The sequence below is a fragment of the Saccopteryx bilineata genome, chromosome 5 (assembly GCF_036850765.1).
Source record: "Saccopteryx bilineata isolate mSacBil1 chromosome 5, mSacBil1_pri_phased_curated, whole genome shotgun sequence".
NCBI lineage: Eukaryota > Metazoa > Chordata > Mammalia > Chiroptera > Emballonuridae > Saccopteryx > Saccopteryx bilineata.
Genome location: NC_089494.1, coordinates 136,755,718 through 136,772,533, shown reverse-complemented (window position 1 = coordinate 136,772,533; position 16,816 = coordinate 136,755,718). Strand labels below are relative to the sequence as shown.

Sequence of the window (16,816 nt, the reverse complement as noted above, 5' to 3'; positions counted from 1 at the left end):
TTAAAATAAAGAACAAGTAAATTTAAATCAACAAACTGACCAGTATTTCAATGGGAACTATGCTCCTCTCACTGACCACCAATGAAAGAGGTGCCCCTTCCAGAAGTGCGGCGGGGGCCGGATACATGACTTCTGGGGGCTGCATGTGGCCCGCGGGCCGTAGTTTGGGGACCCCTGCCCTAGATATTGCTTTCTGCCTAAGCTAGATAAAAGAATTGATGGACAGGTACAGAGAGATAAGTGGATGGAGAGATGATAGAGAACTAAAAATAATGTTGTATACAGTATCTGTTGATTTATGTGAAAGATAATGCACACTTATCCACCCTGCACTGACTATAGTTTTACATTTGTCAGTTCTATTATTACATTATCATTATCTATAAAATACAGATGATTCCCCTAATGATAATTCCTCTATTGCTATGACGTTGCTTAAGATTTGAATGAATTCAGTGGTCTCCACTGGATTGACAGGACTTGGTGAGCAGTTTTTCAACAGTTAGTGAGTGCTATATTAATTTCTAATATGTTAGAGATTGTGCTACTGCCTACATATGTGAAAGACAAATTAGCCAAATGTAAAATTCTTGCACAACATTTATTTTCTCCCCCAAGAGTGTTAAACTGCAGATTTCATCATACAACAAATGTCTTTCAACATGAAAAGAAGCCATAGAAAACTATAAAGACAATCTGTCTTCACAGTTTGCTTCTTTTGCCTATATATACTAATTTTGTCCTCTATTTTAAAAATACTAGTTATCAGGATGTGTTACTATTAGCTACTTTGCATCACTATTACTAGGGTCTCTTTGGGTCTTTTGACCTACAGATTTACAAAAAAAGTTTTCTTCTGTGATATCTTTAATTAAGATCATATTTCATTATTGTTAAGGGAAATCAAAAAAGATATAATGAAATGGAAAAATATTCCTTGTTCTTGGATAGAAAGAATAAATATAGTCAAAATGACTATATTACCCAAAGTGATACACAAATTTAATGCAATTCCCATCAAAATTCCAATGTCATTTTTTAAAGAAATGGAACAAAAAATCATCAGATTTATATGAAACTATAAAAAACCCTGAATAGCCTGACTAGGCTGTGGCGCAGTGGATAGAGCGTCAAACTAGGATACGGAGGACCCAGGTTCGAGACCCCGAGATTGCCAGCTTAAACGTGGGCTCATCTGGTTTGAGCAAAGCTCACCAGTTTGGACCCAAGGTCGCTGGCTTGAGCAAGGGGTTACTAGGTCTGCTGTAGCCCCACGGTCAAGGCACATATGAGAAAGCAATCAATAAACAACTAAGGTGTCACAACGAAAAACTAATGATTGATGCTTCTCATCTCTCTCCATTCCTGTCTGTATGTCCCTATCTATCCCTCTCTCTCTGTCTCTGTAAATAAATAAATAAATATTTAAAAAAAACACCCAAAAACCCGAATAGCCAGAGCAATCCTAAGGAAAAAGAACGAAGCTGGGGGTATTACAATACCTGACTTCAAATTATATTATAGAGCCACAATAATCAAAACAGCATGGTATTGGCAGAAAAATAGACACTCAACCAATGGAACAGAATAGAAAGCCCAGAAGTAAAACCACATGTATATGGTCAAATAATTTTTGATAAAGGGGCCAACAACACATGATGGAGAAAAGAAAGCCTCTTCAACAAATGGTGCTGGGAAAACTGAAAAGTCACATGCAAAAGAATGAAACTCAACTACAGTTTGTCCCCTTGTACTAGAAGTAATTCAAAATGGATCAAAGACCTAAATATAAGATCCGAAACAATAAATTACATAGAAGAAAACATAGGTACTAAACTCATGGACCTTGGTTACAAAGAGCACTTTATGAATTTAACTCCAAAGGCATGGGAAGTGAAGGCAAAGATAAATGAATGGGACTACATCAGACTAAGAAGCTTTTGCTCAGCAAGAGAAACTGACAACAAATTAGACAGCCAACTAAATGGGAAATGATATTTTCAAACAATAGCTCAGATAAGGGCCTAATATCCAAAATATACAAAGAACTCATAAAACTCAACAACAAACAAACAAACAATCCAATAAAAAAAATGGGAAGAGTACATGAATAGACACTTCTCCCAGGAAGAAATACAAATGGCCAACAGATATATGAAAAGATGCTCATCTTCATTAGCTATTAGAGAAATGCAAATCAAAACTAAAATGAGATACCACCTCACACCTGTTAGATTCGCTATTATTAACAAGACAGGTAATAACAAATGTTGGAGAGGCTGTGGAGAAAAAGGAACCCTTATCCACTGTTTTTGGGAATGTAAAGTAGTACAACCATTATGGAAGAAAGTTTGGTGGTTCCTCAAAAAACTAAAAATAGAACTACCATATGACCCAGCAATCCCTCTACTGGGTTTATACCCTCATAACTCAAAAACACTGGTATGTAAAGACACATGCAGCCCCATGTTCATTGCAGCATTGTTCACAGTGGCCAAGACATGGAAACAACCAAAAAGCCCTTCAATAGATGACTGGATAAAGAAGATGTGGTACATATACACTATGGAATACTACTCAGCCATAAGAAATGATGACATCGGATCATTTACAACAACATGGATGGACCTTGATAACATTATACTGAGTGAAATAAGTAAATCAGAAAAAACTAAGAACTATATGATTCCATATATAGGTGAGACATAAAAATAAGACTCAGGGACATGGACAAGAGTGTGGTGGTTACCGGGACTGGGGAGGGTAAGGGAGGAGGTGGGGGGAGAGGAGGGGCACAGAAAAAAACAGATAGAATATGACTTTGGGTGATGGGAATGCAACATAATCAAATGTCAAAATAACCTGGAAATGTTTTCTCTGAACCTATGTACCCCAATTGATTAATGTCACTCCATTAAAATTAATAAAAAATTTTAAAAAGATATTCCATTGGTTCCAACTCTTCTTAAAGCACACAAATTAATTTATGCTGGATCTCTTTAGGTTCCATGTTTATCAATTATTCTAGTATAATTCTAATATATTTTCTTTTTAATTCCATCTTGTATGACCTATATACTCTATGTGTTTATTATTAATATATTTCTTTTGTTTCTATCCAGGTTTTTAGTTCACTGATTGTTCTATTTCTCTTCTGGACTCACAATTTATTTTTTATAACTATTTAGATTGTCCTATCAAGTTTTTTGTAAAACTTTACGTATTTTCCTTTTGGCTGTTTTAAAGAGGGAGTATATTGCCTAAATGGCCTTGCAATTATGGGGAAATTACTTGTCTGAATTTACCTTTCTTTTCCTTTTATGATGAAATTACCTCAAACATAATCCCACAAAAATCTGCAATTCTTTTTGCCCCAGTGAAGGGATTGGGAACCTTTTTGGCTGAGAGAGCCATGAACGCCACATATTTTAAAATGTATTGAATAGTTCCATGAGAGCCATACAATAACCCGTGTACGTTACGCATTATCCAATAAAAATTTGATGTTGTCCGGGAGGACAGCTGTGATTGGCTCCAGCCACTGCAACCATGAACATGAGCAGTAGGAAATGAATGGATTGTAATACGTGAGAATGTTTTATATTTTTAACATTATTATTTTTTTATTAAAGATTTGTCTGCGAGCCAGATGCAGCCATCAAAAGAGCCACATCTGGCTCACAAGCCATAGGTTCCTAACTCCTGCCCTAGTGTAATCCTGGTGGCCGAGGCCAGGCAGGTTCACATTGGATTCGGGCAGACAGTAGAAAACTGTGGAGCTGGAAAGGGTTGGGCCATTCTGTTTAATAAAGTCTCACAATGGCGGACAAGCACATAGGCAGGGGAAACCGCCTCTCAGGCACACAAACAGAAAAACTGGCCCCTCACAGTGGTGGGCAAACAATCTGCACATCCATAATCCTCAATCTCTCTCGAGCACAAGCACCCATAGCCTTATATAAAAGCTATGCACACATGCCTCTGCCACGTGCTCATGCCCTCATCAAGCAAAGGGCTTACAGCTAGTAACCTCGTGAGTAAGCTTAACACAGCTGCCCCACACCTAGAAACACATCTTCATTCATTCTGAACATTCAGTCAATCGGGCTCTCACTACAAATCTCTAAAATTTATAGCTTCCACTGTGTTGTTGCAATCTGGTGATCAGAGTCTCCAGTACCCTTTTCAATCCTAAATGTCTCCTGCAGTCTTAGTGGGCTGGGAGTCCATTGTAGACGATATTAAATAACATCTCCATATGACTTCTCCTTAGGCTCCGCATCTCTTGATGTCTCACAATGCAAAACTAGGTCTCTCGTGGAAGACATCTCACTTCCTCCAAGGCCTGTTCACTCCCCTAGCCTCTGCTCTCCATGCAACAGATGTTAGCTATGCACATCCTGACCATGACACTTATTTGGGGGGAAAGCTTGCAAATGGAGTAGCATGTGTTAGCTGTGAGCATATTATACACAAGCCAATAATTCACAGCATTGTGCAGGTGTTTCACACTTAAGATTTGGAGTTGTGGTCATTTCCTTGTTATGGGGAATGTGATTTTTTTTTCCTACTTGTGTTCTTCATCGTAGTTTCCATATCATTACCCAGAAGTTAAGTCTCTCATAAAATTCCACAAAATAGTTGTGTATTTACCAAAAAATACATTTACTTATTGCTATCTCATCGTCTTTATTATATGCAGCTTAAGTGTCTGTTTGTTGCCGATAGCTTATTGGTTGCTTGCATAACTGTACTAGCCAATGGGGTGAAGTTGCCATGGCTGAATGCAAATTGAGCATATCAGGGGGAAGGTGAACATTTGTTTGCATTGGCAATCATCTGTTTTACATAAAAACTACATCTTAACGTAATTTCTTTTAAGAATGCCTCCTAGAAAATACAGCACTGAAGAGGAGAGAAAAGGAGCTAAAGCTGCACAAAAACGGCTTTCTCGACAAAAAGAAACCACTGAGCAGAGAAAGACAAAGCTTGCTTCAGTGGCAGAGCAAATGCGTCTTTCTCAGCAAAATGAGACTGATGAGCATAGAGAAACAAGGCTTGCCTCAGATGCAAGACAAAAAAGCCTGTCTCGACAAAATGAGTCCCTTGAACAAAGCATGTTGGCATTTTTTTACCTGAGCCTGCATTTGGACACGGTCAACTTTATGTTGCCTGTTCAAGAGTTCGTGAAAGAACGGATGTAAAATTAAAAATAATTGATGCTCCTCTGCAAGGCGAGCTTAAAAATGATGGAAAGATCTACACAAGAAATGTTGTGTACAAAGAGATCTTTGACATGTGAATTAACATTTTATTATTTAAATCACCTTTATTAATTGAGCTAGCAGTGGCTCTTAAGAAATGTACCACCAGTGGTTTCCTTCATTGCACTCTACTTTAAGCAATTAAGCAAGTAGAAGGGGGAAACCCCATGGGGCAGTAAGCAAAGGGGTGTCCTTGCCACCTGCCCTGGGTAATTCAGTTTGAATTAGCAGACACCTTTGCACAAATCATTTTAATTACAATTTATAATATCTAGAACAGCGGTCATTTCATATGACCGCCGGGCTTTCTAGTTTACTATATCTTAAAATTACTAATCTGTTTCCCAACTCAAAGGGTCCTTAGGTCCTGTGGCTTATCACCGAGTCATTTTTTTCCCTTCATTATATTTTGTTGCTTCAAAACCTAGGTTCTTAAAGCTTCAAACTAAAAAATGTATTTGGCTATTTTTTCTGGCCTTTCCTTGAATCAATCAACTGAAAAAAATCAATAATATAACAATTTACTTAGTATAGTTATATTAAAAAAGTCCATTGTGGAAATACATAATAAAGAATTTTCAGGTGTCCACTAGATAACCTGGGAAATGACTTATGTAGAAGTCATTCAATCTAAGATAGAGAATAGCAGCAGGAGTTTGCAAGAACAACCTATAATCTGTATAAATAAAACTCACCATATTTATTAATAAAACTAGTAGTCATCATAAAAAGATGAGTGATAACACCATCACACAGTGATAGAAAAACGTATACCGCTAACAGTTGAGCTAATAATGAGAAAATCTGCTTGAAAGCTATAAAAAAATTCCCAGCTAGCTTCACTCAAGGGAAACTCACTTTGCCTCAGGGCTCATGTTGCTGCTCCATGATACATTCTCCCCTCAGGCGTCTCCTCTCCTTTCAGGTCCTGGTTCAAATACTGCCCACCCAGAGACCACTTTCTCCTCCCTCTGTCCACTCCAACCAAAGTGACCTCCTTTCATCCAGTTGCTCTCTTTCAATCACACTGTTTTTGGATGATTGATAAACACTTTTTCAATGAATAAGTATTATACAAATAATGTTATAACTCTAGATAGTTAACACTTGCAGGGAAGAATGAAGCTTGACAGACGGAATGGAAGCAGAAGGTAAAGGCTTGGAGTATCAGGCTAAGGAACTTGGGTGTGCTTTTGAAAGCACTGAGAAGCCACTGAGGGTTCTTTGTGCCAAGGAAACAACATTATCAGATCTAGAGTTCAGAAAAGTAAATTTCAGCACTGTGCAGGAAGGCGTGGGAAGAGAAAGGAGACACCTGAGGTGACACCAAATAGAACCTGCTTTCCCCATCCAGGTAGAAGATGGAAGAACCTCACCTGAGAGCAAGGAAGAGGAGACATGCTCAAAAAGTGTTCAGAGGGAGTTGGTAGTAGTTAAGACTTGAGTTTAGACCAAAAAAAAAAATACTGTTTTGAAGAGCCAAAGAGCAAAAGACATAGTCATTTCTGACAGGTGTTTATTCAGTTAAGAATACGTGTTTTTCCAAAAAGGTGAACATTAGAAATTGTTTAACAACTCCAGCCAATATTCTTCTCTTAAAGTTAGCATGTGTGTAACTAGTGTTCCTTGGTTTCTAAAAACCTGAGATTAAGTGTCTTATAACCAAATTCAAAAAAAGATCTGGAGGCTTTTCTATCAGCCATGTAGGTGGGTGAAGCCATGAGACCCTGAAAGAGAATCACATTAACAAAATTCTATGACTGTCTTAGAGTTTTTGGTTTCGTATGATGGAAAAGGATCTAAACAATTGGATACAAATGATTCTTGTCTTCAGACACTGGGAGGTATAGCTAAGGGAAGAAGATCCTACCAGAAACTACTGGCATAGGGAATAAGCCTTTTTTAGTAATCAAATGATGAAATAGACAGTAAACAGCATCTCAGCAGGGTTCTGTAGATGGCCACACAATGTGTGGTCTCTGTACATAGAAGTCTATGTGAACAGAACTCCCTACAGTTGTGCAGGGTACATCTGTACACAGCAGCCTCTAAATGAGTTGAATAAATGTATGAGTGAATCAGAATGAAATGACATAGGAGATTATACATATATGTAAACAATAAGTAACTCAAAATAAAAATATGTAATTTATTAAAATATGTAAGCTCTATTGTATCCTGCCCTGAAGTCCACTAACTATTAAATGCAAATTATAAGTTTAAATTATTTCCTTAATAGCCTGAAAATTTCTATGGATTAGCATTGTCTGAATCACTTAATGCAATCAAGGGAAGCATAGGATTCAAGATGGCACAGAGCCAGATTGTTGAGACTGAATGGAAACCCCCCACCACGTTTTGTCTTGATTCAGTATTAGTAAGGTAGGCCTGTGGACTAATCTTTGCTCAAGAACACCTGCAAGGCTAAATGCTGGCACAACTTCAAAAAGAGGAAATGCTGAGATTTCAGGCAGATAAACTTAGCCATCAAGGTCACTCCTTTGACCTAAGCTGACTGGTGGTCTGCTTCTTACTTCTGTCTTCCTCAGACTGGTCTTTCCATTCTCACTACTTTCTCACTGCTCAAGTCTCTGTTCATGTGTCCCTTATTCCTGCTTGCCTGCTCTTCCACTCATTCAAATAGGTTCCGTCCATTAACAATACACTTCAGCCACTTCCCCCAGAAAACTAATTATGACAATTACTGTAGACTGAACTGTGACCCTCAAATGTTCCCATGTTGAAGTCCTAATATCCAGAACCTCTGAATATGACTACACTTGAAGGTAGCATGTTTAAAGAGCCAATGAAGTTCAAATGGAGTCCCTAGGTAGGTCCTAATCCGGTATGACTGCTGTCTTTATCAAAAGAGATGAGGCCACAGAGAGAAGCCGGGGTCACAAGTGCACAATGGAACGACCACATGAGGAGGCAGCAAGAGGGTGACCAAACACAAGAGGAGAGGCCTGAGGAGAAAGCAGCCCTGCCAGCACCCTCCTCTTCCAGCCTCCAGAACTGTGAGAAAACGCCTTTCTGTTGCTTAGGCCTCCCACTCTGTGGAACCTTGTTATGGCATCCCTGGAAAACTAATAAATTTTGGTACAGGGAAGTGGGGTGCTGCTGTGACCTAAAACTGTGGAAGTGGCTTTGGAATTAGGTGACATGTAGAGGCTGGAAGATGAGAGGTACATATGTTAGAAAAGCTAGCATTGCCTTGAAGAGACTGCTGGCAGAAATATAAATGCTAAAGGTACCTCTGATGAGATCTCATATGGAAATGAGGAATAAGTTATTGGAACTAAAGGAAAGGTTTTCCTTGTTGTAAAGTAGAAAAAACTTGATTAGACTGTGCTCTCATGACCCTGGCCAGTTTGCTCAGTGGATTACAGTGTCAGCCCAACATGTGGACATCCCAGGTTCAATCCCCAGTCAGGGCACACATGAGAAGCAACCATCTGCTTTCCTCTCTCCCTCTCCTTCTTCTCTCTCTCTTCTCCTCTCACAGCCAATGGCTTGGTTGGTCCAAGCATTGGCCCCGAGTGCTGAGAATAGCTCGGTTGGTCGGAGCATCAGCCCCAGATGGGATTGCTGAGTGGATCCTGGTCCCTGGTCAGGGCACATGCGGGAGTCTATCTCCCGTCCTCTTACTTAAAAAAATATTCTGTTCTCATGCTTTGTGGAAGGTAGACTTGTGAGCGACAACTTGGACATTTACCAGAAGAGATTTTTAAATGAAGTATTAAAGGTGTGGCCTTGTTATTCCTTACTAATTATAGTGAAGTGCAAGAAGAGAGAAAATTGTTAAACAAAAATGAACCAAACTTGGAGATGTAGAAAATGTTCATCTTATTTGTTTTGCAAAAAGTGAGAAAGTGCATTCCAGAGCAAACATCAAGGGTACAGCTAGACAATTATGTGACAAAGAGTTACAGGTGTGAGTCATAGAGTCAACCAACCACTTCAATAGAAACACTGTCATCTGGACTGAAGGGGACAGAGATGGGATGAAAAGAAGGGAGGCTGTTGGGATTCTAGGATTCTACAGGTTGGGTCAATAGAGCTATATACCTGTAAACAGTAGGGTGTTATTACTCCCACAGTCAGAATTCATGGGTCCAGGAATCAAGGTATGAGAATGGGAGCCCTACTTACTATTATAGCTAGTGACCCACTAGCAAAATTTTTACTTCTGTCCTCATAACTGTATGCTTTGCTGGCCTGGAGGTCTTAGTTCCAAAGGGAAGAATGATTCCACCAGGAGACACAACAACGATGCCACTGAACTGGGAGTTAAGGCAGCCACTTTGGCCTTCCTGTGCCTCTACATCAACAAGCAAGGAAGGGAGCTGTTGTGCTGGCTGGGGTAACTGACCCTGACAACCACGGGCACACTGGACTGGTTTCCCACACACATATAAGGATAAATATATCTGGAACACAGGAGGTCCCTTGGAGTATCTCTTACTATGACATGCCCTTGATTAAAGCCAATAGGAAACCACAACAAATCCAATCCAGGCAGGACTACTACATGGCCCAGACCTTTCAGGAATGAAGCCACCCCATCTAGTAAAGAACCACAAAGAACTGAAGTTCTAGCTGACGCTAAAGGGCTACAGGATGGGCAGTGATGGAAGGCAGTTACAGATCCCAGCAACAGCCATGTGACCAGTTACAGAAACGAGGCCATAATTGTCAGTGTTCCTTCCTGTTTTGTTATAAATGTGTGTGTGTATCTTTGTTTTCTTCCTTCTCTTATCCTGTCATCATGTATCATGAAATATACTGACTTTGTCATAGTTTTTAAGTACAGTATTGTGAACTTTACCTCATAGTATTTAAGTTACAAGATATCAGTGAAAGAAAACATTGCTCAAGGATTTTGCTTCCTCTTCTGGAGAAATGACTATTTCATTTTGGTTATAGGCAAGCTAACCAGGCAGAAGTATGGTATTCTGTATTTAGAGATTAAGTGTGGTTTGAGATGCCTGTACAGACACCGAGCTGACAAGGAGTGGGTTTATGATGCTCCTTTTTATGTGTCAACTTGATTAGGCTAAAAGGTGACCAGATATTTGGCCAAACATCATCCTGCTTATTTTTATGAAGGTATTCTTTTGGGGTGAGATTAACAGTAAACTGGTGGCCTTTGAGTAAAGCGAATTATCATCCATATCATTGGACTTCATCTAATCAGTTGAAGGCTTTAATAAAACAAAGAGTAACCTCCCTAAGCAAGGAGGAGTTCTGCCAGAAGGCTGCCTTTGAACTCAAACTACAACTCTTTCCTGAGTCTCTAGCCTGCCAGCCTTTTTCACCAGAATTTGGACTTGCAATCCTCCACAATCACATGAGCCAATCCCTTAATGTAAATCCCTCTGTCTCAGTCTCTCTCTGTCTTTCTGTCTCTCTCTCCACACATACACATACAAACACACAGACACACACACATACACACGCGCACACACACATGCACACACATACACATGGTCTGTTGGTTCTAAGAGAACCCTAATACAACAACTTTGACCCATATAGGTTCCTCCTTCTTCTGGATATATAATTATACTACTGTTTTTAAATTGTACCACATATGAGTCTCCCTAATTAGACAATAATTTGCTCAAGGAGAAAAAGTACAGCATAATATCCTTTGTCTTTCTCCTCAACTGCTCCCATCCATTTAGGTGAACAAAATAGGTTGCTGACTTCAACTGAGAAACAAGGAGGATACAATGGGAATGCTGCCTAGAATTGCTCAGGACCTCAGTGAAACAGAAAAAGATCATTCTTCCCTGGGGTACAGAGACAAGTTTTGTTGATTAAGGTTTTTGTATGGTAAATTGATTACTGGTATTTCAAGTCCTCCCAATATGCCCAGCTTCAGACTTCCATGTTATACCAAGTTATAATTTGGTAACCCTATGGCTATTTATATGCAAATGCATTTTACTTTCCATTATTCATGTACACCTATTTTAAGTGATGGCAGTCTTCCACGACTACCCGAGTGTTTCCCCTAATACCCTCAAATAAAACCTTTCCGTCCGTAGAGCCACTTACATCATACTTTCAGGTTCTACTGCACAAGCCCCGACGGCTTTTGTGACATTGACGAGCAGAGCTTGGTTTATTCCAACCAGGAGGTTCACGAGGGGTTGAATGCCACCACATTTCCGGATAATGACTCGGTTTTCATACTCCTGGCAACATTCTCCCAGTGCGCCCACCACGTTCACAAGAACTTCTTCAGGCTGGTCAGTTAACAGTCCCACCAACGTTTCAATGGCTCTGTATTCCCGAAACCTAAGTTCATTTCAGGGAAAGAGGTGAGGAGGGAGGAAAAGAGAACACTATTATTTTAGATATAAAGTTAGCTGATGATAATTAACAGTGATAATATTAATAGCTAAAAATTACTCACTGCAACTATAGGGTCATTCCATCCTTACAAAAACACTACAGTGGACCCTGGCCAGTTTGCTCAGTGGTAGAGCATCAGTCCAGTATGTGGATATCCCAGGTTTGATTCCCAGTCAGGGCACATAGGAGAAGCAATCATCTGCTTCTCGTCCCCTCCCCTTTTCTCTCTCTCTCTCTCTCTCTCTCTCTCTCTATCTATCTATCTTTCTCTCACTCTCTCTCTCTCTGTCTCTTTCTCCCTCCTGCAGCTTGATTGGTTTGAGTGCATTGACCCTGGGTGCTTAGGATGGCTCCATGGAGTCTCCAACTCAGGTGCTAAAAATAGCTTGGGTTTTTAGCCAATCCCCTAGACAGGGGTTGTAAGGTGAATCCCAGTGATGGTGCATGCAAGAGTCTGTCTATCTCCCCTAAAAAGTTCTCACCTAAAAAAAAATTTACAGTGTACATACTATATATTATAATCCTATTTTCAAAAAGTTACCGTATTTTTCACTCCATAAAATGCACTCTTTTCCCCAAAAAAGTCGAGGAGGAAAATGACTGTGCATCTTGTGGAGCGAAAAATACAATATTTTATTAAATATTTTAACACACCATTTGGGTCAGAATAATTTTTTCTTGTTTTTCTCCTTAAAATCCTAGGTGTGTCTTATGGTCAGGTGCATTTTATGGAGCAAAAAATACAGTAATCTGAATCTTGGTGAACAGTGAAGCCAGCACCCACACCCAGTTGTCTGTGTCCTTAACCGCAATGTGTCGAGCCTCTAAAATAGCTACTGCTTCCAGAACTGAGAGGCAACAATCCCACCATGCTAAGGGCTGTTTCCCCATGTTAGAGACCATTTTACGTAAACAAAACAAAATAAACCTCTCTTGTGTTAAAGTACACATGTGATTTTTTTGTTTGTTTGTTTAAGATAATCATCACAATGAAACAAGGAACACCCATCATAGAGAGTGAAAACTCTAAAAATAAGTGAAGAGATAAATTTGAAAATTAAATTATACCAAATAGTCATAAGGTTTATAAATATTTTAAAATCATATTGGAAAAATGACTACTATTTAAGATTAACTGGTTAGTTGGCATTTGGCTGATATGACACATCTTGCTTATTTTCATAAAAGGGAAAAGAATGAAACCACTTCCATCTCTAGAGATTCAGTGGGAACGTCTCCTCACCACAACAGGACTCTGTAAGAAATGAGAGGCACTTCTCACTGAAGTGCTGCCCGTGTGCCAGACAGTCCGCTGTCACAGAAAGAGGATGTCAGCAAGCCCCTGACCAAAAACCACTGTCAGGTGGTGGGATGGAAAGTAGGGGTGTTCCGTTTCTAAGAATTCCTGAATTCTTTCAACTTAGACCAAAATATGCATTGATAAAAACTAGAGGAGTAGCATAAAAATCAACTTTCTTGACATAGCATGAAATTACAAGGTTATGTTTTGGTGGCCTCACATTTCTTACACAATATCGAACGCCTTGTCTTACTTGGTCACATTCTCTTTGCTGATGGCACACTTCCATATCGCCCCTGTGACTGCAGCCAGACGTTCTTTATTGTCAGTGTTATTGAGCAGACTGGCCAGGGGTCTGAGTCCTCCGTGCAGCCTCACTAGGTCACGGGTTTCCTCATCTTCTGCACACTACACAAAAAGTCAAGTCACAGACTGTCAGTGAGCAAGCTACAGTGACTGTCGAAGAGGCTCCATTGCAGCCCGAACCCCCGTGAAGAGCAGCCTAGGCCGGTGCTGAGGGCCCACGCACCTGGTAGATCGCCATGGCACAGTGCTCCTGTAGCTGCTCGTTCTCGCTATTCAGGTTCTTCACTAGATTTTCAATGATCCTTTCTGCTTTGATTGCAGCTCGGTAGTTTTCCTAGGAGTATGAATGTAAATATTGATGTACATATAATGCATGCATATAAGTGTCTATTTATATTTACTAATAGTTACACCGAATAGACTTTCTTACAAACACACTAAAGTCCAAGGTTAACATTATCAATATAACAAAAAGATAATTTAATCAACATTTTCAAAAATAAATCATACAAGTAGCAACTCAGTTAATGTTAGAAAGAGCAACTTGGGCCCTAGCCGGTTGGCTCAGTGGTAGAGCGTTGGCCTGGCGTGCAGGAGTCCTGGGTTCGGTTCCCGGCCTGGGCACACAGGAGAGGCACTCATCTGCTTCCCCACCCCTCCCCCTCTCCTTCCTCTCTGTCTCTCTCCTCCCCTCCCGCAGCCAAGGCTCCATTGGAGCAAAGATGGCCCAGGCGCTGGGGATGGCTCCTTGGCCTCTGCCTCAGGCATTAGAGTGGCTCTGGATGCAACAGAGCGACGCCCCAAATGGGCAGAGCATCGCCCCCTGGTGGGCGTTCCGGGTGAATCCCGATCGGGTGCATGCGGGAGTCTGTCTGACTGCCTCCCCGTTTCCAGCTTCAGAAAAATACCAAAAAAAAGGAAGAAAGAAAGAGCAACTTGGTTTGATTTGCTCTAATAAAATTTTAACTTCCTGAAAAAAAGTCTTTAGCAGTCATACTACCCTTACAAATTGTTTTTCAGCTAAAGAAATTCAAAGCAAAGGAGAGTCGGGAAGCAGAACTGGCCCTGGTACCTCTGAGGCACACTCTTGCAGTGTTCCCACCACCGGGATCATCATGTTTTCATGAGATGTCTTCAGCAAGCGGGCTAGCAATGGGATCCCGCCAGCCTTCCGAATGGCTTCCTTATTTGCGTAACTCTTACTGCAGCTCCACAGCGCCAGCGCCCCGCAGCGAGCCACTTCCACGTCTCTGGCCTCATACAGACTCGTCTGAGCAGGTTCTGCAGAACTCTGTGCACAGTCGAGGAGAGCAACCTACAAGACAGACCAACACGAGTCTTCCCAATAAAAACGCATCCCTCGATAGCTTCAGGGCTGGGCTGCGACCAAGCTCACCTCCACCAAATATAAGAGTATATTTTAAAGTTAATTTTCATACTACACAGCAGTCAGTAAAAGCAAAGAAACAAAACCATTCAAAACTCCTTCCTCCAGGCTTGGGAGCTTTTACATTTCCTTCCACAAGAAATTTATTCCCACCAAGACAGTATTTTCTTAACACAGCTGTAACATTGCCATTAGTAAGACTTGTAAACCACGTCCTCAGCCCTAGTATCTCAGAAAAGTAGGCTCCCTAAAGCCACTAGAACTTCCTAATGAGAATGAAAAGGTCTATACACAGTCAAAATCATGAGACCCACCTCCACCTGCACTACAGAGACCACCTGAAGCCAACGGCACGGCTGCCAGGCCCCTTCCTCTCTGTCCACTGCAATAAACAAGCCGCTAAAGACAGGCAGCTCATATGGGTGCAGCACCTGAAAGGTGCTGGTAAAGGAACTGGAACCAGGCCTCCCAAAGCTGTCTTTATCATATGCACGTCTACTCCATTCTTCTCTCTCTGCAGGTCAAATTCCAGGGATGCTACCCACACAGTCATGACCATCAACCCAAGTGTAGAAGGGAGTAGCCTGGACTAAGCAGAGCCTCTGATTCCTATATCCAAATTCCTGGGAGAGATGCAGCAGAAGCAGCCGGAGTCAGGTGGAAACCGAAGGTCTAATGAGTTATGGCCCCAGGAAGGATGTAGGTGGGGAGTATTTACATGGCTCTCAGGCACCTACTGGAGACAGGATAGCAACGTGGGAGGAAATTCTAAGACAATGAATTGAACACAGGGCAGATAGTTTAAAGTATCTGTCTGCTACAATTATTCTTCATTATCTATATGAAGTCCAAACCTTGTAGCTCATTGGATGGGTGGTCACTGCGGTCGTCTGTCTTCACCTCTTACCACGTGACCCACTTCACCGAGGTCTGGACACATTAAAGAAAGCACTATGCTTTCCAAGCACTCACTGTTGTTTCCAAGCAATGCGCCTTTACCAACACAACTTCGTCTTCCTCAAATGGCTTTCCCTGGTGCATCTGCCAGACAAACACCTACTGACATGTCAAGACTCAGCAAAGGCAACAACTCTCCCCAGCCTTTCTCAACTTTATTCCTCTAAGAAGAGTCGACTGACCACCCTCTACTTTGTCCCTCCACTCATCCCAGGACTGACTTCCATGAAATACCTAATACTCACCCTTATACTTTTAGTTGTGCCTATATACCCTCTGCCCTATCACCATGAGATCACGATGTGACTGTAGTCAGGAACATACCTTTATTTATATTCGTAAATCCACCACCTTGTTCTGTACTTGATACACACTTCAAGAAAAGACTACAATGGTTTTCAGTGACAGGTTCAAGTATGCTGTACACACAGAGGAGCATGCAAACGGACCAAGGGCTAACAGCACTGGTTCCTGCAATGTGTCTGGGCCGATGCATTCTCCCTGCTCATTCAGACACCAGGTCTCCTCTCCAGACTGGTCCTCCAATTCCACTGTGGCCTGTCTGCTCTGATCTTGACCTCTGTTCCTTGCTCTGATGCCATAACCAGTTTACTGCTCCATCTCTGCATTGGTGACCTCCCTCATTTCCAGTTTTACTTGGGGACTCTACCCTTCCCCAACACCTAGCAAACTGAAAGTGGATCTCCAATCCTAGCTCTTTCCAAATGTATTCTCAATACAACAATGTAATTTTATTATTAGTCTATTTATTATTGGTCTTTCCTATACCTGATTTAACTACTGTTAAAAATTAAATTAAGCCTGACCAGGTGGTGGCACAACAGATAGAGCGTTGGACTGGGACGCAGAGGACCCAGATTCAAAACCCCAAGGTCGCCGGCTTGAGCAAGGGGTCACTGGTTTGCTATAGAACCCCCAGTCAAGGCACATATGAGAAAGCAATCAATGAACAACCAAGGTGCCACAATGAAGAATGGATGCTTCTCATCTCTCTCTTCCTGTCCGTCTGTCCCTATCTGTCCCTCTCTCTGTCTCTCTGTCTCTGTCACAAAAAAATAATTTTTTAAAATTAAAATGGGTGTCATCATCTTTGCTAGATTAGTGGCACTGTCCCAATTCCAGACCACCACATATGATGTCTAAGACTTCTATAAAAGCACATTTTAGTTTTACACTACAGTTTTTTTCTTAAAATTCTGAGAGAAGTTTCAGTGGAAA

The 16,816-nt window shown here is 41.0% G+C and overlaps 1 protein-coding gene across 4 annotated transcripts in view; it reads right to left on the bottom strand.

Annotated features, from left to right (window-relative positions):
• Nucleotides 1-16,816, bottom strand: part of ODAD2 (outer dynein arm docking complex subunit 2) — a 225,820-nt gene that overhangs the window by 125,024 nt on the left and 83,980 nt on the right. For all 4 annotated transcript variants that reach the window (XM_066280409.1, XM_066280410.1, XM_066280411.1 and 1 more), the window contains 4 exons: nucleotides 14,306-14,548; nucleotides 13,457-13,567; nucleotides 13,181-13,335; nucleotides 11,328-11,570 (listed from right to left, as the gene is read on the bottom strand). In XM_066280409.1, the coding sequence (XP_066136506.1) occupies nucleotides 11,328-11,570; nucleotides 13,181-13,335; nucleotides 13,457-13,567; nucleotides 14,306-14,548 (752 nt within the window). The remainder of the gene's footprint in view (nucleotides 1-11,327; nucleotides 11,571-13,180; nucleotides 13,336-13,456; nucleotides 13,568-14,305; nucleotides 14,549-16,816) is intronic.